The sequence below is a fragment of the Cetorhinus maximus genome, chromosome 5 (genome assembly GCF_964194155.1).
Source record: "Cetorhinus maximus chromosome 5, sCetMax3.hap1.1, whole genome shotgun sequence".
NCBI lineage: Eukaryota > Metazoa > Chordata > Chondrichthyes > Lamniformes > Cetorhinidae > Cetorhinus > Cetorhinus maximus.
The window spans coordinates 76,884,693-76,908,744 of record NC_135883.1 but is presented as its reverse complement, the minus strand read 5'-3'; the positions used below and the strand labels follow the sequence as shown (position 1 = coordinate 76,908,744).

Sequence of the window (24,052 nt, the reverse complement as noted above, 5' to 3'; positions counted from 1 at the left end):
CTTTGGCATGGGAAGAGAGGGAAGAGAGTGTTTTTTAGTTGCTGACCATTGTCAACTGTAATCCTCCAAAATTACTATTTAATTCTACAAAGACACAGTAAACCCTCTTGACAACTTTTATGGAGAAAAATGTCTGTGCGTAAGGCTTTGTATTGTGAATGATTTCTGATAACTAGCTTTTTGCCATTAGCAATTCTTTGTGATGGTTCATTTGTTCATGCAAAGATATACCCTTTCATATTCAACTCTTCCCAATTTGTCCATTATTTCTGCTTTCCAGATCAAAGAGGGAAACTACTAAAGAAAGAAAGTGGTAAGAAATAGTACATGGTAATTTTTTTCTTAAACCTTCAAGTCATGATTGACAATTTACTAATTAATTTCAGTATTTCACTTTCATTGCACCCTTAGTGTCAGGTGGAACAGGTTTATTCTTTTGAAATCTTGATTGCCTGTTTAGTGACAGAACATTTCAAATCACCCATGCTTCCTTAGTTCTGTCCTACTGGCCAGCACAAGCTGACAGGATTGAATAAGCTCAGACCTTACCAGGGAGCCAAACCACCTGTTTTGTGGGTCTGTTCTGATGCAGATTTTTCCAGTGATGTCCTGTTCAGGTGTTCAAACTGTGGTGACGTGATCAACCATTCCTGAATTATCTCGTATATCCACACAATCAATTTCCTCTTTCCTTTCCGCACGCTTCTTTTTCTTGTGTCTTTTCTTGGATGGAGGAAAAAATGTTAGAAAGACAGGTAATATAACAAAACAATGCAGTAGTGTACAGGTTGCTGTGAGAAGTAAGCACTTAAACAGTGTGAAGGTCAAATTTGAAGGCACAAAAACCAGGGGCACCAACCCTAAAAGAAAACAAATATTACTCTGCAAAATGGCTGCTCCATTCCATTCTAAAGAGTTTTTGATACATTCAGTCCTGGTGCGCTCTTTTTCTAATACAAATGTAAAAAGCAGAGGTGCACAGTGGTCTATGGCATAGTTCAAAGAGTAGATAAGGCACAAGATTGAGATGCTGTCCATATCTACTTTCCATAGTGTCATCAATCCAACCACACCAAACTCCATTGATGTTACGCTAAGTATCACCCAAACATTACCCAATGCATTGATAACCAAAAAAACAGTCAGCAGTAGAATGATCAAGACGCTAACACTGGAGTTCAGGATTGGTGAGGTGATGGAAGAGCTATATCGGTCCATGAAAACAAAGGTTGGATTGAACACTATATATTTTATCCTAGAAATGAGGGAGTGTTTACGTAATGTTTCCAGTAAATCAATCATTTCTTCATGTATATTCTCTGCAGTTCTAGCCACCATGTACACTCGGGAGGCTATAATGTCTACTTCCTCTGATGTCTTTGAAAAAATGATATCATCCATGTAGTTTTGAAATTCTGGTCGCTTTAGAAACGAATTAGCTAGAATGTTGACAAAATCACTTTTGGTTAGTACTGTAACATTCAGTTTTTTCAAATACTCTAAATAGTGCTCAATCCATGATATTCTGATGAACCCCCTGCTGATTACTCGCAAGTCTTCCTGTATTGTTAGATTCCAGTATTCTATCGGCTCGTAAATATAAAAACCTATGACTGGGCTGTAGTTGCTGAAGTATTTTTGCTGGGTTATTGTAAAGGAAACACTTTGTGAGTCGCTTGCAAGCAAATTAATGAGATTTGATCCATTACTGATTTGTAAACATCCCATAAAGGAAAATGACACATAAATCAGGTATAGTAATACAACAAAAGGCTTGACATATGTATTAATGATCCATTCAGTGTAGTGCTCCCTCAAAAAACGCTGAAGGAAATGTTTTTGATATGGATCACATTCATGAGAACCAGACTGCTGAAATCCATCATTCATCATAGTTTTAAACCAGACAGGTCTGGAAGCTAAGTATTCAGGTGAAGGAATTCGACAGCAAAAAATACTGTGGTAGCGATTTTGTTCCAATTGCCCAGCAAAGACCAAGCATGAGCCATAAAAGGAAACAACATAGAAATAGTTTACTAGAACAGTGACACACATGTTCTGACAGAATATTTTAACAGATTCAACGTTTGTGAATGGGCTTGCACCCATACCGAAGGTAATGATATAGAGAGAGCTCGTCATTGTGTAAGATACCATTACATCAGAATATGCAGCCGCTATTCTTTCCTTAAATGGCTGATCTTCTTTCGTTCTCCGCCATCCAGCTAGTAGCTCAAATACTCCTTTAGTTCCATGACCTTACAGAAAGTAGAATAAGTAAACCGTTAGCATATGACAATTCAGCATGTACAAACATTTCCACTAATGTCATAAACATTAGTGTCATGTGTTTAACTTAATGTTTCATGCCAGTATGTGCCTTATCAAGACTGGGCCAGTAATAGCTAAACAACACAAAACAATAAATCTCATTCTTCCATATCATTTTAAGATAATATATGTACAAAAATAAATTGTTCATTTTATGGTATCATATAGAAAAATATGGTAATGTTCAGCAAAACAGGGACAATGCTTAAATATAACTGTCTTGCCCCAGGATTTTGTGAAGGAAAACTGCTTATATCCATGGGCAGCACATAATAGTTAACACAATTTTACATCTACAATACTATAGGGAAGGTTTTATGAACTTGAGCTTCCAATACAGACTACACAAATCTGAAATGCTCTGTGTGGATTTAAAGAGAGGGAAGGCTCATTCATTCTGCTGGCTGAGGATCCTGTGAAGACTGTTGATGTCCCCACCAAAGCTCCTGATTTGCAATCCCAGTAAGTGGGGATGCAGGTTCATATGTTTATGTTACAAACTCTATCTCTAATACATTAAGAATGGTGAGTGTTGAGAGAATCCCCAACACACTGCGGCTATGTGCTGATAATGCTGTCAATGTAATGTTATGATACAATGGGGCACTAATTATACATGACAGCCAAATGGGATCTTGAGTGAATCTTCAAGCTCAGCAGAGAAAATAGAAGGACTTGCAGACAGGAAATGTCAGTAGGGCTTGTTTTTATTGGAAAAGAAAGCAACAGAATCCATTCTTTGAAATTTACAGAAGAAACATGATCTGCCGCCCCTCTGCCGAGCAAATAAAAATTTCCTAAATCCCCCACTAAGCAAACTTTTGGTTTCCTTTCCCTGCCACTGAGCATGTTTTAGGCCTCTGCTTCCTCCCTCCACGGAAAATTTGTTCTCTGCTAAGCAAATGTCTGACCACCAACTCACCCCATTGAGTAACATTCTACCCCCTGCTGAGCAAGTTAAAGGCCACTGAAGAAATGGTCAAAAGACATTTTAAAAGATGTATTCCTGCATCTTTAATCACCTCTTCCTTTTCCCACCTGTCGCCTCCCATGTCCCTCCTCCTATGTTTTCCTTTTTCCATTTCCTCCCTCCTTCCTTCTTCTCCTTCTCATCCACCTCTCCCCTCTCATTGGTTCCCCCTCTCCAGATTATTTGCACTGAAAGTAGGCCCAAAATGATTTAAGAAAGAAATGGATAAGATAGAAGAGGCATTAACACCAAGAGCAATTTTACCTTAAAATGTATAGGAGAATTTTCTCCCCATCGGCTGTGCGCCGCCATTTTGCGTGGGTGGGCCAATTAAGGCCCCCAGTGTGATGCGCACCCGGAAGCACTGAGCACTCCCTGTGCGCGTGGGAGGTGTAGGCTGTTCGGAGCCTGCGCGAGAAAGCGCAGAAATCTCCCTGAGGCAAAGAGGCTGCCTCAGGGAGATTAGTTTGAGTTTCAAAAATTTTAATAAAGAAAAAAAAATTTAGGACATGCCCTCTCATGTGAAAGTGTCACATGAGCTGGGACATGTCTATGAATTTTAATGAAAATCTTTATTTCACATAAATCATTCATGAAACCTCACCCCGACCGCAGATGAGGTTTCATGAAAAATGCAAAGGTCGCCTAGGCTCCTCGCCTGCCCACCAACCTTAAGGTTGGACGGGCACCAATGTTAAGTGGTTTAATTAGTTTTTAAATGGTCTTAATAGACCTTTGCCAGTTTGGCGGGCGCGCAGCCGACTCCAGTGTGTGCCCGCTGAACTGAAAATCAGAATGACGCGCGGTGACATTGGGACGCATGCCTGACATCACCGCGTGTCACTTTACGTGTCGGTGAGTGGGCCCTGCCCCCGCTTGCCGAGCCGAAGATTCTGGCCATAGAATTGGCTCACGGTATGGTGGGAAGTGGGGACTGGCGGAAGGGAAAGGAGCAAAGAGTTGAATATCAGTGGGAAAGGTTTGGTTGGGAAATGCAGAAAAGGATTTTTTAAAACATAAAATTCAAAGAAAAAGATGCTCACTCACATCAGCTGTACATAATATCTGGGATCAAAAGGCTCCGTAATGTAATTACAGAAATGTGTTACAGAAGATTGAAATGCTGTCCATATCTACTTACCATAGTGTCATTAATCCAATCACACCAAACTTCATTGATGTTATGCTAAGTATCACCCATATATTAGTCAAGCAATCTTAAAATTAACTTACGTATTTCTATTAAATATGCCGTATTGGAATGACAGTGACTCTATAACAGCTAATGTGGACAAATGGGAATTCCCATTAGAAATGTTTACATGGCATTTTTCAAGAGTGTGCCACTCTATTAGAAAAAATTTCAAACTATTATAGATATAAGCATTGAATTAATGAACTTCTAGAAATATTGCTCGTGAACCTTTCCCTAATGAAAATCCCAAAGCTTGTCACATGACATAATTGTAATAAGTGCCTAGTCAAGCGTTTAATAAACTGTCTGTACAGCAATAGACAAAACTTGTATGACATGATAAATTACTCTTCCTGTACAGCCCTTACTAAAACGATGACAATTGGTGCATCTCTCAAACTACAAATTATACATCTCAAGAGCTACAAATCTGGTGCTGGGCCTAAAAGTTCAACACAGTTTTTGATGAAATTTCATCATTTTAGTGGCTGTAAAACGGGACTGAAGGCAGTTTAGACTGGTTTCCTGTTTCAAAATCGATTCACTGGAACTCTCCTTCCAGCATGTACCTGGAAGGTGCACACTGAGCTCGTTTAATTATTTTGGAATGAAGCCAGTGGTGCTGCAGCTCCAGGATTTATAATTATACACTCACAAAATATTCCAGGTAAATTAGACCTAGAATTCTAAGGTGTAGTAGCTTCCTGGGTCAGATAAGTCACAAGTTTGTGGGGGAGAAATTGGACCCCTATCTGCCGTCTGCTGCATGAGAATCTGCAGCAATGTACTGCTCTCCCTGTGGCAAGAAAGGTGACCACTGTAATCAACCTTTATGGCAAATGCCTATTCAGGAAGCTTTTGGAATTTCTATAATATCAGAAGTACAGGAATGCTTTTGACTATTCATTAACACACTTTATGATGTTGAGAGTTGAGAAATTCATCATATTAGTATCATAGTAATACAGCAGCAAGATAGGACCATAGAGTTTAACATGGTTGCTGGTTTTCCCAAGGTCCAGGGTGCAACAGATGGTGCCTACATTGTTTTGTGAGAAATCCCCTCAACTTCCACTCCCATGAATGCACAAGTTATGTGTGACAATGTTTTGAAGGATCTCATATCAGTGAAAGATGCACTGCAAGTTGTCATAACGTATTCATCGATTTCTTCAGAGAAGAAAATTATGTCAGCGGATGGCTAGTGGGTGACATTGTAGTGACGGGTTCTGACAAAGGGTCACCGATCCTTTAAAACGTTGAAACATGCAGCAGACCAGAGCATTCTTAAGTTCTCTAATGCAGTACTGGATCTTTGGTGCAAGAGGAGAGAAGTTCTCTTCCCTCAGAGGCCAGGAGGTCCTCCAGACTGAGAATGTTGTGGGAGCAGGTAGCTGTTGTAGTCAATGCCAATGATGTAGCACCGACCTAACTCTATTTCTCTCTCCACAGATGCTGTAAAGCCAGCTGAGCATTTCTGGCATTTTCTGCTTTTATTTCACAATTCCTTACTTACCTGCTGCTTGCAAGCCTGCTGCTGCAATCTTCAGTCAAAACTAACTTTTTCTGTGCATGATGATACAGTATTTATGTTTGTTGAGTATTTTATGAATCACTATTCAAACAGATATGCAAATGAGTGAGCCCAGGAGATTTTCATGCAATTCCTCTCCAGACCATTAATAATTCCAATTCATTTTTCATTGGTCTAAAAATGCTGCAAATCAGCATGCGGAATTTAGAGGCTATTTGACTTTGCAGCGAAGTTTTATGTCATTCTGAAACCCAGTGCTGTCTGGCAGAATGGGACTTTGTGATGGCAAAATTAGATAGTCTCCAAAATCCAGCAGCATGTTCAAAGTAATGCAGGCAGCTTGCAAACATTGTACTGATTGTCACAAGCAATTCAGAGCTGAATGCACTGTTGAGTCATTGCTGTTGTAATATGCCTTTAAGGATAGCAGCATGATATCACTAGAAGGGAAGTGTATCATGATATCCAGTCTTAGTTTCACTTTTGTCTTTGAGCAGAGCACACACGCAGAGCTCTGTTGCTGATGTTTTCAAGCTTTCTACCTACGTATAAATGTTTTCATATACCTATTCTAAATAAATGAGCCCACAACATGTTTACACAATCCCATATAAGCGATTGGTATTTATATCAGTATAACAACATGACAATTGCATGGCTGAGCAGGGGCTCCAGTTTGTACAAGGCTAGCACCACTTCATGGTTAGCCTGCACTACTTAAATTCAACTTGCACCTCTTAAAGAAGAGGTGTACGGTGCCTGATGCAAAGGCTAGAAGTGGTGACTGAGGAGTTAAAGACCAGGTAAAACCTTGAAAAATGGTGCAGCAGACCAGAGCATCCCCAAGTTCTCTAATGCAGTACTGGAGCCTTGGGGCAAGAGGAGAGAAGTTCTCTTCCCTCAGAGGCCAGGAGGTCCTCCAGGCTGAGAATGTTGTGGGAGCAGGTAGCTGTTGTAGTCAATGCCCACAGTGTAGCACCGAGGACGTGGATGCAGAGCAGGAAGAAATTTAATGACCTTACGAGTCATCATACCCTACTAAATTCTCCACTGGCCTCACACACTGCTTAATTCACCACACTAGCATCACTCATCTACCAACGATCTCTATCAACCATGACTCGTACGTCATATTCATAGCTTCACCTCACCTTCATACACTCTCATCTTGCAATTTTCACACACTGCCAGCTATTCAATTGCACCAGACACTTGACCTACATTCATTGCTACACTTCTTGGAGGACAATAGAAACAGCAGGAGCTAACCAGAAGGGACAGGCATGGCTGCATATCCTCATCATGATGATGGAGATGATGTTGGAAATCATTGGTCCAGTTATGACTGAGGCTTTGGCTAGCAGTGGGGCTAAAACTATTGAGGATGATTGTATGTTTCTACCTGATTCACCTTCTCACACCCTACTCCTCCATTGATTTATAAATTGCAGATTTTCTAAGCATGCATCTCTTGCTTTGCCCCCATCTTCCCTCCTCTCAAATGTACCCTGGTCCCTTTATGCTTTCAAATTCCTAAGAACTGCCACCTGATCAGACAGTGGTGTGGAAGGATGAAATCCTTGATGAGCTAAAGACTAATGATGAAGGAACAGCATCACTCAATTTCACACTCAGCCATCAGCTAAGATACTGGCACTGCACAAACCTTACAGGGGAGTTTAGAAGTGGAATCTGCACATGATAGGTTGGATTTTCCTATGGGCTTTGGGATGCCGATGTCAGGACTAAATAGGGGTCCCAAGCCTGCACTTGCCAGTAGTGAGACTGGTGGCACAATTTTCCGCAGGCGGCCTCTTAATTGGCCACCTTCACACTACTAAGGATGGTAGGTGGGTCCCTGAGCCTGCGGGGGGGCTCAATCAAAGGACAGGAACCTCTGGAGTCTCAGCAGCCCCACTGGGAGAGGTCGGGAACATAGAAGAGCTGCATTGACGATTCCGGAAGCCAGTAGGATCATTGGGATGGAGGCAAAACCTCGTCGCAGGATCAGACCCAGCTACAATTGCAGTCTTTCATCCACTTAGCCCTGGCATTGGGACATGGAGCCCCCAGTTCCAATTATAAGAATGCAGGCCATGCATTAGTTAGGTTGCAGTGGGAAGTCTTAAGCCTGGTCTAGAGTGGATAACCCTGGTCACCCAGCAGTCATTCTCTGCTTTGACTTGTTGGCTGAAAGATAGTTGGAATAGCTAACTGGCATACTGTAAATACATCATTATTGTTGCCAAGATAGTGGGCATTCTCTAGCATTATTTGCCAAGCATGATCACCCACCAACGGCACCTTCAATGAATAGTAGCCATTGTCTTTGCAGTACACCATAACATTAATACACAGCACTTACAAAGCCATATGTTCAGTCATTAGCACCCTGCATTTTGGAGAAGTTTGCTATCTTGACTACTTCTCTCTGTTTGGAGAGAATGCAATGAAGTTCTCTTTCTTGGTATAAAGAGCCTCTGTCACCTCTCTGATGTAGTAGAAATGAACTAGGAAGTTTTTAAAATTCATTCATGGGATGTGTTGTTGCTGGTTAGGTCAGCATTTATTGCTCATCCCTAATTGCCCTTGAGAAGGTGGTGGTGAGCTGCCTTCTTAAATCACTGCAGTCCATGTGGCATAGGTATACCTACCATGCTGTTAGAGAGGGAGTTCCAGGACCTTGACCCAGCGACAATGAAGGAACAGTGATATATTTCCAAGTCAGGATGGTGAGTGACTTGGAGGAGAACTTGCGGGTGGTGGTGTCCCATGTGTCTGCTGCCCTTGTCCATCTAGATGGTAGTGGTTGTGGGTTTGGAAGATGCTGTCTAAGAAGGATTGGTGAATTCCTGCAGTGCACCTTTTAGATGGTACACAGTACTGCCACTGTGTCTGTGGTGGAGGGAGTGAATATTTGTCTATGGGGTGCCAATCAAGCGGGCTGCTTTGTCCTGGACAGTGTCAAGCTTCCTGAGTGTTGTTGGAGCTGCACTCATCCAGGCAAGTGGGGAGTATTCCATCACACTCCTGACTTGTGCCTTGTAGATGGTGGACAGGCTTTGAGGAGTCAGGAGGTGAGTTACTCACCACAGGATTCCTGCCCTCTGATCTGCTCTTGTAGCCACAGTATTTATATGGCTTGTCCAGTTCAGTGTCTGGTCAATGGTAACCCCCAGGATCTTGATAGTGGGAGCTTTAGCGATGGTAATGCTATTGAATGTTAAGGGGCGATGGGTAAGTTCTCTCTTGCTGGAGGTGGTCATTGACTAGCGCTTTTGTGGTGCCAATGTTACTTTCCACTTGTCAGCCCAAGCCTGGGTGTTGTCCTGGGTGTTGCTGCATTTGGAGATGGACTGCTTCAGTATCTGAGGAGTCACGAATGGTGCTGAACATTGTGAAATCACCAGCGAACATCCCCACTACTGAACTTATGATGAAAGGAAGGTCATTGATGAACCGGCTGAAGATGGTTGGACTGAGGACAAATATTGTCAGACATTGTCAGATATTTTGCCTGTTCCAGCCTGGAAGGACCACAACATGAAGAAATTCAGGGCAATGGTCACCTTCACAGCCACTGGCAGTGTCATCCTTGCCCATCCTGAGGCTGCAGATCTGATTCCAAGAGGCACTAGAGTGCTGTGAGCACTCCCTTTGTAAAGTGTAAACATGGAACACAGTTCTCCTGGTTTAGATATATGTAAGAGAAGTGGTTCTGGAAGACCCTTGGGTGATAAGGCCTCTGGCTGAGAGCCCTTCTCCCTCCCCTTGTCCTCCCTCCATGAGGAGCTTGTCCATTTATTTGCTGCCTCTGCATCATACCTCTCATGCTGCAGCCAAGGGGAAATGCCACCCATTTCCAGGAGCAAGTGGTGTGCTCAGTGTAGAGTAGAGGGGTAACATCAGAAGCGCATGATACTGATGTAATAATGGTGTAGCACCACATGATTGAGTAAGAATTTTTTTTTCCCTTTTTTTTCATGGGATCTGTACATCTCTAGCAAGGCCAGCATTTGTTGCCCATTCCTAACTGCTCTTGAGCTGATGGTTTGCTACAACATTGCAGAGGGCAGTTATGAGTCAACCACACCGCAGTAGGTTTGGAGCCACATGTAGACCGGACCACTTAATGATGGCAGATTTCCTTCCCTAAAGGGTATTAGTGAACCAGATGGGTTTTTATGACAATCGATGGTGGTTTCATGGTCACCATTACTGAGGCTAGATTTATATTGGAAGAACAGACAAGCCCTAAGGAACCTCATCCAGAGCCTGAATGCATGAAGAAACATGGTGGCAATAGACAGTGGGTAAAAGACCCAGAAAAACTTTAAGATGCCACAGACCTGGTAAGTCAAGAGACCCTTGAAAGAAAGAGGAAAGGAACAGATTCAAAATTCCCCAAAGAAGTTGGAGCATCATGGGTTCAGCCAATACAAGCTAAGGCACAGACCTAGGCCTGAATCTTCGGCTCGGCGAGCAGGTGCGTAAAATGACGTGCAGTGATGTCGGGCGGGTGTCCCAACGTCACTGCACCTCATTTAGATTTTCAGTTTGGCGGGCGTGGTGCCAAGTTGGCTGTGCACCTGCTGAACTGTCAAAGGCCTATTAAGCCCATTTAAATATCAATTAAACTAATAAACTGAGCTGCCCATCCAACCTTAAGGTTGGTGGGCAGGCGAAGAGCCCAGGCGGCCTTCGCGTTTTTCATGGAACCTCATCCACGGGCGGGATGAAGTTTCATGAAGGGTTTATTAATTCAATAAATTTTTTCCTTAGTGTTCATTGACAAGTCCCAGCTCATGTGACACTGTCACGTGAGGGGACATCTTAAATTTTTTTCCTTTCTTCATTAAAATTTTGGGGACTTAAACTAATCTCTCTGAGGCGGCTCTGTACCTCAGGGAGATTTCTGCATTCTTTCACACACATGTGCGAAAGAGTGCAGGCCCTGACTCTGGGACCCCCCCCCCCAACTCCCCATCCTCCTCCCCCGCCCACACCATCCTCCCCCCCACCCCACCCCCGGCCGCACAGGGAGCACATCAAGCTTCCAGGTGCGCATCACCCTGGGCAGACCTTAATTGGCCCACCCACGTGAAATGCGGACCCAATTGGGGGCGCTGATCAGGTCTGCGCCCACCCCCACCTGCCCCTGTACAACCCCCCTGACGGGGGGAAAATTCTCCCCCTGGAGTCCGGAGAGCAGTGAGCACAGACCTGAAGCAACCAGCAGTACCAGTGAAGCTGCAACAATTCCAGGGCTCAGTAGAAGCATGGAGTCCACACCGCCGCTCCCAGAACTATCTCAGAGCGTTGAAGGCTTGCAACATGCCCAGAACTGGGACAACTGAAGAAAGACTTTCGTGAGATACAGAGCTGCTTCTGATTTGTACAAAAAGGATCAACAGGATCATGTCAGTACATTCCAATTTGCAGTTGGATAAATTGCTGATGACGTGATAGCAAGGCAGGGAGTTGATGAGACTTCAACTTCTTATGAAGAAGTCCTGCAAGGATTTGATTCATCTTTTAGCATTCGCAGAAATTTAATTATAAAATCGGCAAAATTTAACGAGCGAAAACAAAGATTAGACGAAAGTATGAGTTCGATCATCAATAATCCATACAGGTTGGCAGGGAACTGTGATTATGGGATTTTAAGAGAGGAATTGATTTGTGATCAAATAATAGTTGGGGTCCTAGACAAAGCATCTTCCAATCTCTTACAGACAAGAGAGGATTTAACATTAACAAAAGCAGTACAAGTCACGAGGAAAACTGAGCTTAGAAAACAAAATCGGGTACTTGTTCACAGAGAGGGCAAGGCCCAGGGAGAAGATCGAGTGAGACCATTCAGTGTGTAAGCCATAAGAAGGAAAGTATGCCAAAGCCTAAGCCTGCCAGGACGGGGAAAAGCATGACAACTGGTATCTTGAAATATCATCAATGTAACAATGAGAAGGATGTCCAGCAGGGGGAGGAGAGTGCCCTAACTGTGGAAAAATAGGCCACTTCAGAACTGTTTTTCATTCAAAACTTCTGAAAACCTGCTAGAAGAGGGAGAAATGTTTAAACCAAAGCCACAGATGAGAAGTAGAAGAAGTACAAACAAAGGAAGTAACCTTCCAAGGAGAAGTTAATGATGCTGCAAATAAATACTGGAGTTTTAAACTCGAAGTGGATGGACACCTCACAGATTTTAAACTAGGCACAGAACCAGGTGTTTCAATTTTATCAGACAAAGTAAAACGGCTCAAGCAGATTACATTGCAACCTCATCTATCAAATTACAGGGTCCTGGTGGGGCTACATTGAAAGTTAAAGGCTAATTAATGCAAAATTGAAGTACAAAGATAGAGAAATCTTCGAACATCTCAATGTCATACAAAATCAAGGATGCCCTCGATTAAGCAGAAAGCCAGGCTTAAAATTGAAGCTAATTTATAAAGTGGATGAAGTTGCTGATGAGCATTGCAGCAGAACATTCACAAATGAATTTCTAAAATTATTTTCAGGCCTAGGGACACTGAAGACCAAGTACCATATCACCCTATGAGCTGATGCTAAACCAATCTGCCTCTTTACATCGAGGAAGGTCCCTCATCTCCACTCTTGGAAAAAATCAAGGGTGAAATTGAGAAGATGCTACAGCAAGGGGTTATTTCACTGGGTGCCATGCCACAAAATCGTGTGCAGGAATTGTCAAGGTCCCAAAGCCAAAAGGCTCTATAAGAACCTGTGTGGTTTTAACTCAACTAACCAAATCAGTGGAACATGAAATCCAGTTGATGGCCTCAGTGGATGAGAGTCTTGCCAAACTAGCCAAGTGCACTTTATTCACCAAATTAGATGCCAACAGTGGATTTTGGCAGTTGTCTCCAGGCAAAAAAGATCCAGATTGCTGACCACATTTATAATGCCATTTGGTCATTTTTGTTGCAATAGATTACAATTTGGAATTGTATCCGTTCCTGAAATTTTTCAGAGAGCAATGTCTCAAACCCTGTAAGGCATGGAAGGAGTAATATGCCCTACAGGCTTGTAAATGGCTCCATGAGAGAAGAGCATGATCGCAGAGACTGAACAGTCCTGAGAGTCTTACAGGATGCAGGTTTAACAGTGAATGAAAAATATGAGTTTGCCAAACCTATGATCAAATTTCCAGGTCACATAGTACAAGCCAATGGAAGCACAGTTGATCACCAAAAAAAACAAAAGTGATCAAAGAATTCCCACAGCCAGGAACAATAATGATCTTCCAAGATTCCTTGGGATGGTCAACCAAGTGGGCAATTTCCTACCAAATTTGGCAGAGGTCAATGAGCCTTTGAGACAGCTGTTGAGACAGGGTCAACAGCGGTGCTGGAATCTGGACCAGAAAAATGCTTTTGAAAAGATTAAACAACTTTTAATCTCCTCTGAAATGTTGACACATTATAACCCAGAATTACTGACCATAGTGGCAGCAGATGGGTCTGAGGGCAGTGTTATTTCAAGTGCAGAGAGACGGTAAACATAAACCAGTTTACTATGCTTCGAGGTCATTATCAGAAACAGAACAAAGGTATGCCACAATTGTAAAGGAAGCACTGGCAGTATTGTGGACATGTGAAAAATTCTCAGACTACATAATGGGATTACAGTTCAGAATTGAAACAGATCATAAGCCATATTCCCTCATCTGAAAGAAATTGCGAAGTTGCCACCCAGAATCCGGTGGTTCAGATTAAGATTAGTGAGATATGACTCCATAACAGAGTATGTTCAAGGGAAGTATCAAATGACAGCTGACATGCTGTCATGGATACCATCAGAAGGAACCAAGCAAGAAGATTTACATTTCATCAAGGGTGTGGAAGTATGTACATCCTTAATTACCCAAGTTACTAGGTATTGTAAAAATGGTACAGGAAATAAAACAAGCACAACAGCAAGATGATGAGTGTCTCCAGATAAGAGAATATCACATGGACAGATGGCCAGACTACATCCCCAGTAATCCAGTGATATGCCAATACTTTGAGCAGTGCAAGCACCTCACAGTCATTGATGATTTACTAGTCTTCAATGAGAGAATAGTTATACCGATAGCACTTAAGGTTGATATTCAACTTCATCAAGGTCACTTAGGGATTGCAAAATGTCAAGCATGAGCCCAATAATCAATCTGTTGGCCAGGCATTATTCATTCTAAAGAAGAAATGATTTCTAATTGTTTTACGTGTGCAGTAAACTGCCAAGAGCAAAAAGAACCACTAACACATTCTATTTTCCCATCATTAGGGAGCACCTGGGAATGGACTTACTTGATTTTAAGGGTATTGTCATTATTGTCCTTATTGTCATTAATTACTATTTAAGGTGGATTTAAGTAAACTAGATTGCATAGCATCATGGTGGAAGCAGTCATTCAATCACTGAAAAGAATGTATACAACAAATGTCATTTAAAAAAATTATTCATTCACGGGATGTGAGCTTCGCTGGCTGGGCCAGCATTTAATGCCCATCCCTAATTGCTCATGAGAATGTGGTGGTGAGCTGCCTCCTTCAACTGCTGCAGTCCATGTGGTGTAGGTACCCCCATAGTGCTGTTAGGAAGGGAATTCCAGGATTTTGATCCAGTGTCAGTAAAGGAACAGCAATATATTTTCAAGTCAGGATGGTGAATGACTTGGAGGGGAACTTCCAGCACATGGTGGTTAGCAAAAGAAAATAATGGAAATACCTACGGATTAATTCTGCACAAGATCTGCCACTTGGTACATTAGTTTGATAGGTTACAAATACCACAATTGCCTGGTATAACTCATTCAATATGAGGCTGGATCAATAAATTGCATTAAAAGTTAAATGTTCTGCCTGTACAAAATTACTGCCATATTTTAACCAGGCTTTGTTTTAATTTAGATAAATGCTAATAACTGAATGGTGAATCTTTTTATTGTCTTACACTAGCCATCATGAAATTAACGATTTTTACATGACAAAGTATCCCATATATTAACCATGTTTATGAATCTACTGAAAAATGTGAAGTACATCAGCATTTTAGTCACACTTAGTTTTGGCACCAACTCAAGTACTGCAGTGCAGGAAGATACCTGAACATTCCTTGTGTGGCTGTTCATTATGACCAATACTGGGTAAATTCCCAATTAAGGTTGGCTCATAAAAGAGAATACTATGGGGAGAATTTCCTGGTCGGCGAGTGGGGGCGGGGCACGCTCGCTGACTCATAAAATGACACGTGATGTTGGGCGGGCATCCTGACATCACCGCGCGTCATTTAGATTTTCAGTTCGGCGGGCACACAGCTGACTTGGCTGCGCACCTGCTGAACTGTCAAAGGCCTATTAAGGCCTGTTAAAAACTAACTGATATAATTAAGTGAGCTGCCCGTCCAACCTTAAGGTTGGCCGGCAGGCGAAGAGCCCAGGCGGCCTTTGCATTTATCATGAAACCTCATCCACGGGCGGGATGAGGTTTCATGAAGTGTTTAAAAATTCAGTAAAAAATTTTTAAAAATTCATTGACATGTCTCAGCTCACATGACACTGTCACACGAGGGGACATGTTTTAAAAGTTTTTAACTACTTTATTTAGATGTTTAAAACTTAAACAAGTCTCCCTGAGGCGATTTCTGCAGTCTTTCGCGTGCATGCGCGAAAGAACGCAGGCTCGGGCTCAGGGAATCCCCCCTTGCCTGCACAGGGAGCGCTCAGCGCTTCCTGGCGAGCATCATGCTGGGTGGGCCTTAATTGGCCCACCCACGCATAATGGCGGCACGGACCCAATCAGGGGCACTGATCGAGTTCGCACTTGTTCCCACCTGCCCCCGCACAAATCCCCCCGACGGGGGGAAAATTCAGCCCTGAGTCTCCACTGTCACTATTTTCTTATCAAGATTTTGTTGATCAACAAATGAGGTTCAGTGCAAATGGTCTCAAATATTTTAAAATAGCTGCCTATAGATTACCAGCATTTGGAGCTAGAGTGTTTTAATCCTATCAGCTGTCACACAAGAGCTTTCACATTCATGGCTATGTGCTTGTATTTCATTTAAATGAATCCCTTGTGCCAAGACTAGATGACAGATGGGTCCCGAATTTTCCCTTAATTGTCACAACCCTGATCTTGATAATGCAAAATAATTGCAATATCAAGATCAAAGCTGTGTCAAGTAAACAGTTTCGTGTTTGACTGCACATACTCATTTCCATGTTAAAGAGGCTTTCTCCTAAACGATCTACCCAACACAGACTTTGCTGAAAAAATGGGCAGAGTTTAATTCTACCCCCACGAGTGATTTCGGAAGTCTCGGGGTGGGGTCATGTCTAGAGTCGGGAGGGAAGCCATGGGATGGAGTGCCTGTCACCTTTCTAACTCCCACTAATTCAGTCAGGGTGGGAAAGTTCGAGGATGGCCTCACCACCTGGAGACCAATTGATGCCCTTAAGTAGCCAATTAATAGCCACCAAGGGCCTCACCCTGCTGCCTTTGGTATTCTATCAGCAGCCTTAATGCCATGTGGGTTGGCCACCCAATAAAAGATGATGGCCTCCTTGTGGTTTCAGAAGGACTCTCCTGATTGGGCACCCTGTGACACATGGAGGGCCACCCCCCTTGAAAAGCTCTCTCTTCCTTCAACAAATGGCCACCTTACCCCCACGGTAAGGTGGGGCCTGCCCAAACTTATCTTCGTTCCAGGACCCCTTCTATTGTTGCAAGCCCTAGGCAACTGCAGTTCCAGCAGTGGCCACCATTCTGGTGGCACTCAAAGCTGCTGGCCACCTAACTGGCTGGCAGCTCTTGGAGGAAGGGTCTCTGCTTGTTGAAAGAAGCATGAGGACGACCCTTGTAGAATTAATGCTTTTTGATTGCTTCCACAACATATTATTACATGAGAGTCCTGTAAATTCACAGTTTGAATGATAGCTCATGGTGGTTATAAAGTGATTAGCAGTCTTTGATATGAGGCTATGAATACAAATGCTTGTTTTTATAAGGGAATAAGAGCTTGAAGGGATTTAAATGTATTGAATAGGCTTTTATCAATGAGAGCTTTTTTAATATTTACAACTGTAATAGATAGTTAAATTTTATTTTATTTCATTTCAGCATGGGTCCTGAGGTCTACCCATGGTGGACATTGGATGAATTGGCATGTATGGTGTAAGGGAAAATGGTGGTGGGCATGGGTTGGCATGAGTTGGCAGTAAATTGGCATAGGTGTTATAAAGTATTATGAGGAGGTGTGGGGGGTCAAGGGTTGGCACTAAATTGGCATGGAGGGTATGAGGGCACATAGGGATGTGGGTAGAGGGGCATAGGTTGGCTTGGAGAGTATGAGACCCATGGGGGATGGGTGGGGGCATGATATTGCATTATTTGGCATGGATGGGGCATGGGGAGTGTGTGGGGGAGTGGCTGTGAGGGGTGAAGGCTAGAGAAATGATTTTTGTTTTATTGTTTTTATTACAGTTGAGACAAATACCCAGAGCAACAAGACAGGCCTTTTAAACAGCTTGCCTCTACACTTGGCAACCCTCTGTTGCTGCCTACGCACTGTTTCCGGCGGTGGGGGGCTCAACTCCAGTTAGCACCCACACCACCCATGACCCCAACCATCACTTATATAGTAGCAGTTATAATTTGATGTAGGTTTGGGCCAGAGATTTAGGGAAATAGGTTAGTGGAGTTAGTCATATTCCTTGGCCCCATTTGTATGAGGTGGATTAGGCTTCAAGTGGCCCATTCCAGGAACTGTGCAAAAGATCTAGGTAAATACTCTGGTTCAGTACTAAGAGTGCCATTTTTTGCATGAGATGTTAAAGTGAAGCCCTGTCTTCCCTCTCATAAAAGATCCCATGACACTGTTTTGAAAAAGTGCAGGGAAGTTATCCCTGACGTCCTGACCAATATTTAGCCCTCAATCAAAAACATCACAAAAACAGATCATCTGGTCATCATCACATTGCTGATATGGGAGTTTGTTGCACGCAAATTGGCATTTCCTACATTACAACGTTGACTACACTTCAAAAAATACTTCATTGGCTGTAAAGCACTTTGGGAACATCTTGAGATTCTGAACGGCGCTATATAAAATAGAAACATAGAAACATAGTAGCTAGGAGCAGGAGTAGGCCATTTGGCCCTTCGAGCCTGCTCCGCCATTCATTATGATCATGGCTGATCATCCAACTGAATAGCCTGCTCCTGCTTTCTCCCCATATCCTTTGATCACTTTCACTCCAAGAGCTATATCCAACTCCTTCTTGAAAACATACAATGTTTTGGCCTCAACTACTTTCTGTAGTAGCAAATTCCACAGGCTCACCACTCTCTGGGTGAAGAAATTTCTCCTCATCTCAGTCCTAAATGGTCTACCCCGTATCGTCAGACTGTGACCCCTGGTTCTGGACTCTCCCACCATCGGGAACATCCTTCCCGCATCTACCCTGTCTAGTCCTGTTAGAATTTTATAGGTTTCTATGAGATCCCCCTCATTCTTCTGAACTCCAGCGAATATAATCCTAACCGACTCAATTTCTCCTCATATATCAGTCCCGCCATCCCAGGAATCAATCGGGTAAACCTTCACTGACTCCCACTATAAGGAGACCAAAACTGCACACAATATTCCAGGTGTGGTCTCACCAAGGCCCTGTATAATTGCAGCAAGACATCCCTGCTCCTGTACTCGAATCCTCTTGCTATGAAGGCCAACATACCATTTGCCTTCTTTACCGCCTGCTGCACCTGCATGCTTACCTTCAGCAATTGGTTTATGAGGACACCCAGGTCTCGTTGCACATTCCCCCCTCTCAATTTATAGCCATTCAGATAATAATCTGAAATGCAAGCCTTTATTTTCTTTTTTTCTGAAAGGGCACTGGATCTTATTTTTAGGAGAATAATTCAGGTACAGCTTTTTTTGGCAATGGATTTGAGACAAAAGCCTCTATGTTAACAAATGTTACTTCATTTACAACCTCAAAACCATCCTCAGAAGGATGATACTTTGGAGGAAAATTTAGACCTGCATGCAGCAATGTGGTTCCGGTGTCTCCCTCTGATGCAGGATTCTGCAATCTACAGTTAAGTGCCTTCATTGGCACAGTTCGAGTGAACTAAATGTTGATGTTACATGCTGAACCAGTTCACATATCCTGGGCTGGATTCCTCCCTGAGATACTGGCTGTTTTAGGGTCAATTTATGTTAGTAAACAAGGGAGAATGTGTTCTTAAAGACTACAGCCCTAAAAATGCCACAAAAGTGCAGCACCTGAGTTCCTCTCCCAAAGGAACACTCGCTTCCTTTAAGCCTTGTCACTTTTAAATGGGGTGAAGTGGGCCTCTATTTCCATTTGAAATTAACCCCAAATAATTATTGGTGGCGGTAATAGCTTCCCGGTGAATGCTGAAATGAGAAGCCAATTTTGTATGCTGTTACTGAAGGTGTTTCGTTGGTCTTCATAATGATCTTTTCAGTACTTTCAGGATTGAGTCAGGACTCTGCCAATAGCTCTCTCAGTTGCACTACATTTGGTGTCATGAAAAGGAGGTGAGTGAACACATGGCAGAGGCTAGGTTAGAGGATCTTAAAGATAGGCTTCACATGTGGAACTGTTTCCTACATGTAAACACCTCATTCAGGGTTTGCAGACCAAGGGAGGCAGCATGAGGAAAGTGCACAGGAAGTGGAATCAGAGAGCCTGCAGTCAGCTGTCAGAACAAGAAGAACTCAAATGAACTTTCAATAAATAAGGAGTGATTTACCAAATAAAGCCACTTCCCAATTCTATGCTCTTCCTCTACAGTGTCTAACAAAGGGAAGAATTCTGGACCCCCCAAAATGGATGGGCTTGGGTTAGATGGGATATAAAAATATTTTAAATTTCAAATCCAGACTCAAACCAGCTCATTTCCCATTTAAATGAAGATGGGACGTGGGGTGGGCAACCAATATTTTAATGAGGTTGCAAGCCTTGGATTTTGACTTCATTTTAAATTTCACCCTGGCTGTCTGAATATCCTAGGTCTCAGGAAACTCAGCACTAAAGGGAGATGAGGACCTCTGTGTGGCAGAGGTAATTGCCTTTCTCATCGCTACTTGTGGGCCAAAAGGGCTTGGGACCCAGCACCCAAACAAACCTGCTTCTCTCCTTGTGATCAGAATCCACCACATCCCCGCCTCGAAATCACCGATTCATGCCACCTCCCCCATCAAGGTCACCAAATACCCCTCCACTGGATTGACCCCCAGAGTGGTCTACTGCCTCATATTTTGATTGTTTGTCCTGCATTCCTTAAGCGGCACCTTTTGTCCCATATTTCTAGGACAGCTTGTGGGAGACTGAGCCTGGGGGTATCAGTTGAGTGATTTGAGCAGGATTGCAGGCCTGTGAGTCAGCCAGCCAAGAGATGATAATGTTGTGAATTCACAAGATAAATTGTAAGTTTTGGTTGCTTTAAACCACCACCCCGCTCCTATGGCTGCTAAAACCCCACCCCGCCTCCCCAGCCCCCCCACGCCACCCCACACCAAGCTCTCACACTCACCAGCAACACCCCACCCACTCTTATGGTCACCAGCAAACCCACCCCCACCCTGCTGCTTGTCCCACAGTCGAAGCATCCCATATTTTATTTCATAAGATTTACTCAAACTCCGCAAACAACTTCTATCATGATCACCGATTCCCCACCACCACCAACCCCCACCCTACCCCGGCTGGTACCCAATCTTTGCCCTCAGTCTGTTTCTAACCTCCCACAATCAACTCCCGGCACTACAGGCCATGCTGTATCCAACCCACCTGCCCCCCCATTTGCGGTCTCCGCCCCAGCAGCAAAACCTTGACTGCTCCTGAACTGTGCCCTCTGCTGCAGAAATCCCTGCCCAAAAAGGAGCCAAACCTATTAAGCATGCTGGCCCGCGGATGGGGAATCTGCTTCATAAAAACATCCAGGTTGTGGAATCAAAACTTGGTCTTCGGTGTCCCCAGACCTCCTCCCTGAACATAGAAATCCCACCCCAATACATACTGGAGCTAAAGTCCCTCATCTTCCAGGATTTCGGCCCAGTCCTTCACAAAACAGAATGAAGTGGAATATGAATGGAGCAGGTTTTACAAGGCTCTGGTAATCCCTTACACTAGATTACTGCCCAGGGGCTGAAATCAAAACTTTATGCCAATGATTAAGGTGCTGGTCTATACACAGAAAAATCTCCTTCATGGTCTGGATGGAATGACTAGAAAAATATATCGAAAGTAATGTCAAGAATACTTGGGAGAAATTCATCCCAAACAATCATAAAAATTCTGCAGGATAAATCCATCCAAAATTATTGACCTAAAAAGGTTTTTGTGGAACTAACATTATTTAGAATTTGCTCCCAACATCTGAATGTTCAGTGCGAGGAAACAATGAGTACATACAGCTAGCACTAAATGGAAAAGATAAATTGGAGAGTTTCAGTTGGGGAATGGGCAGTGATTGGCACCTAACTTTCTGATTGCTGCAGGCCTGAACCTTGCTGGTGGAACCATTTCTATTGGGTGAGAAATTCACTATAATAGGTCTGTAAACCTTCTCTTTACTTCACATCATCTCTTTCATGGTAGTCACGTCTTTATTCTCTCATAGGATGTGGATATCGCCGGCTAGGCAGCATTTATTGCCTATCCCTGGGAGTATTAATCTTTATGGTTCATCCATCTAGTAAGATTACAGAGAGGGCACACATCTGTGGCATCCAATTCCTTTGAGATCTAAACAGATCATTTGGGATCTCACAGCATATCTTAAAGATTTTCCTCAGCGCCATATTCCAGATCACTGATCTATGGTCCTTCAGAACAAGGAGCATCTTCACTTTCCACCCAGAAAGCTAGCAACAGAATAAGAGGGACTAGCAATTTTTCTGCATCACAGCATTCCCTAACGCACAGAGTGCTATTAATAATAACCATGTGGTTATATCTGCTATTCAGTCAGTCGCTTGGCCCTTCATGAACCACAAGTAGCTCTAATTCATCAAAGTGCAGATGATTAGATTTTGGTCACAGTATTCACCTCCTCAACTGTATATTCACTTGTTCAGTACGGACAATACAAGGGAAAGCAGGGCATTCTAGGAAGTTGTTTTTAATCTTTCGTGGGATGTGGGAGTTGCTGGCAAGGCCAGCATTTGTTGCCCATTCCTAATTGTCCTTAAGAAGGTGGTGGTGAGCCGACTTCTTGAACCACAGCAGTCCCTGTGCACATTCCTGAATGCAATATTCTTGACTGCTTATAATGAGCTGATTAACCCTACTGTACCCAAGGAAACATCTAAGGCAGAGCTGCATTACCTGTAAAAGCACCTGCAAAGCAGCATATCAAAAGGGAGGTGTTCTGGGATGTTCTTCAGTCATCTGCTTACCAAAATATTCTGGGTAGTTATCCGCTCATTGCCCATAAAGAAGTGCAACCCCTTTAACCTCAGGGCCTCAGTGAAAAATAGTGGGAACGGGACAAGTAATGTTAAAAAGTCATGCCTTAAGGCTTTGTGCCTTAACGCGAGAAGCATTCGCAATAAAGTGGATGAATTAACCGCGCAAATAGATGTAAACAGGTATGATATAGTCGGGATTACGGAGACATGGCTGCAGTGTGACCAGGGATGGGAACTGAATATCCAGGGGTATTCAGTATTTATGAAGGACAGACAAAAAGGAAAAGGCAGTGGAGTTGCATTGCTGGTTAAAGAGGAAATTAACGCAATAGTGAGGAAAGATATTAGCCCCGACAATGTGAAATCTGTATGGGTAGAGCTGAGAAACACTAAGGGTTAAAAAACGTTATTGGGGGTTGTATATAGACCCCAAAACTGTAGTGGTGATGTTGGGAATGGCATTAAACAGGAAATTAGAGACGCATATAATAATAAAGGAACATCTGTAATTATGGGTGACTTTAAAATGCATATAGATCAGGCAAATCAAATTAGTAACAATACCATAGAAGAGGAATTCCTGGAGTGTATACGGGATCTTTTTCTGGACCAATACATTGAGGAACCAACGAGAGAACAGGCCATCCTCGACTGGGTATTGTGTAATGAGAAAGGAATAATTGGCAATCTAGTTGTGCTAGTGCCTTGGGGATGAGCGACCATTAAATGATAGAATTCTTCATCAATATGGAGAGTGACGTAGTTGATTCTGAGACTTGGGTCCTGAATCTTAATAAAGGAAACTACGATGGTATGAGGCACGAGTTGGCTATGATGGATTGGGAAACGTCACTTAAAGGGATGACGGTGGATAGGCAATGGCAAACATTCAAAGAGCGCATGGATGAATGGCAACAATTGTTTATTACTGTCTGGCGCAAAAGTAAAACAGGAAAGGTGGCCAAACCATGGCTTACAAGGGAAATTAGAGATAGTATTAGATGCAAGGAAGAGGCATACAAATTGGCCAGAAAAAACAACAGACATGAGGGTTGGGAGCAGTATAGAATTCAGCAAAGGAGGACCAAGGTATTGATTAAGAAGTGGAAAATAGAGTACAAGAGTAAGCTTGCAGGGAACATAAAAACTGACTGTAAAAGTTTCTCTAGGCATGTGAAGGGAAAAAGATTGGTGAAGACAAATGTAGGTCCCTTACAGTCAGAAACAGGGGAATTTATAATGGGGAACAAAGAAACGGCTGACCAACTAAATACATACTTTGGTTCTGTCTTCACAAAGGAGGACACAAATAACATGTCAGAAATGTTGGGGAATACAGGGTTTAGTGAGAGGGAGGAACTGAAAGAAATCAGCGTTAGTAGGGAAATGGTGTTGGGGAAATTGATGGGATTGAAGGCCGATAAATCCCCAGGGCCTATCAATCTACATCCCAGAGTACTTAAGGAAGTGGCCCTGGAAATAGTCGATGCATTGGTGGTCATCTTCCGAGATTCTATAGACACTGGAACAGTTCCTACAGATTGGAGGGTAGCTAATGTAACCCCATTAT

The 24,052-nt window shown here is 43.0% G+C and overlaps 1 protein-coding gene across 2 annotated transcripts in view; it reads right to left on the bottom strand.

The window, feature by feature from the left end:
- Positions 1-621: 621 nt before the first annotated feature.
- The window catches only part of ptchd4 (patched domain containing 4), a 99,528-nt gene continuing 76,097 nt past the window's right edge, over positions 622-24,052 (bottom strand). For both annotated transcript variants that reach the window (XM_078542071.1, XM_078542073.1), the window contains exon 3: positions 622-2,258. In XM_078542071.1, the coding sequence (XP_078398197.1) occupies positions 622-2,258 (1,637 nt within the window). The remainder of the gene's footprint in view (positions 2,259-24,052) is intronic.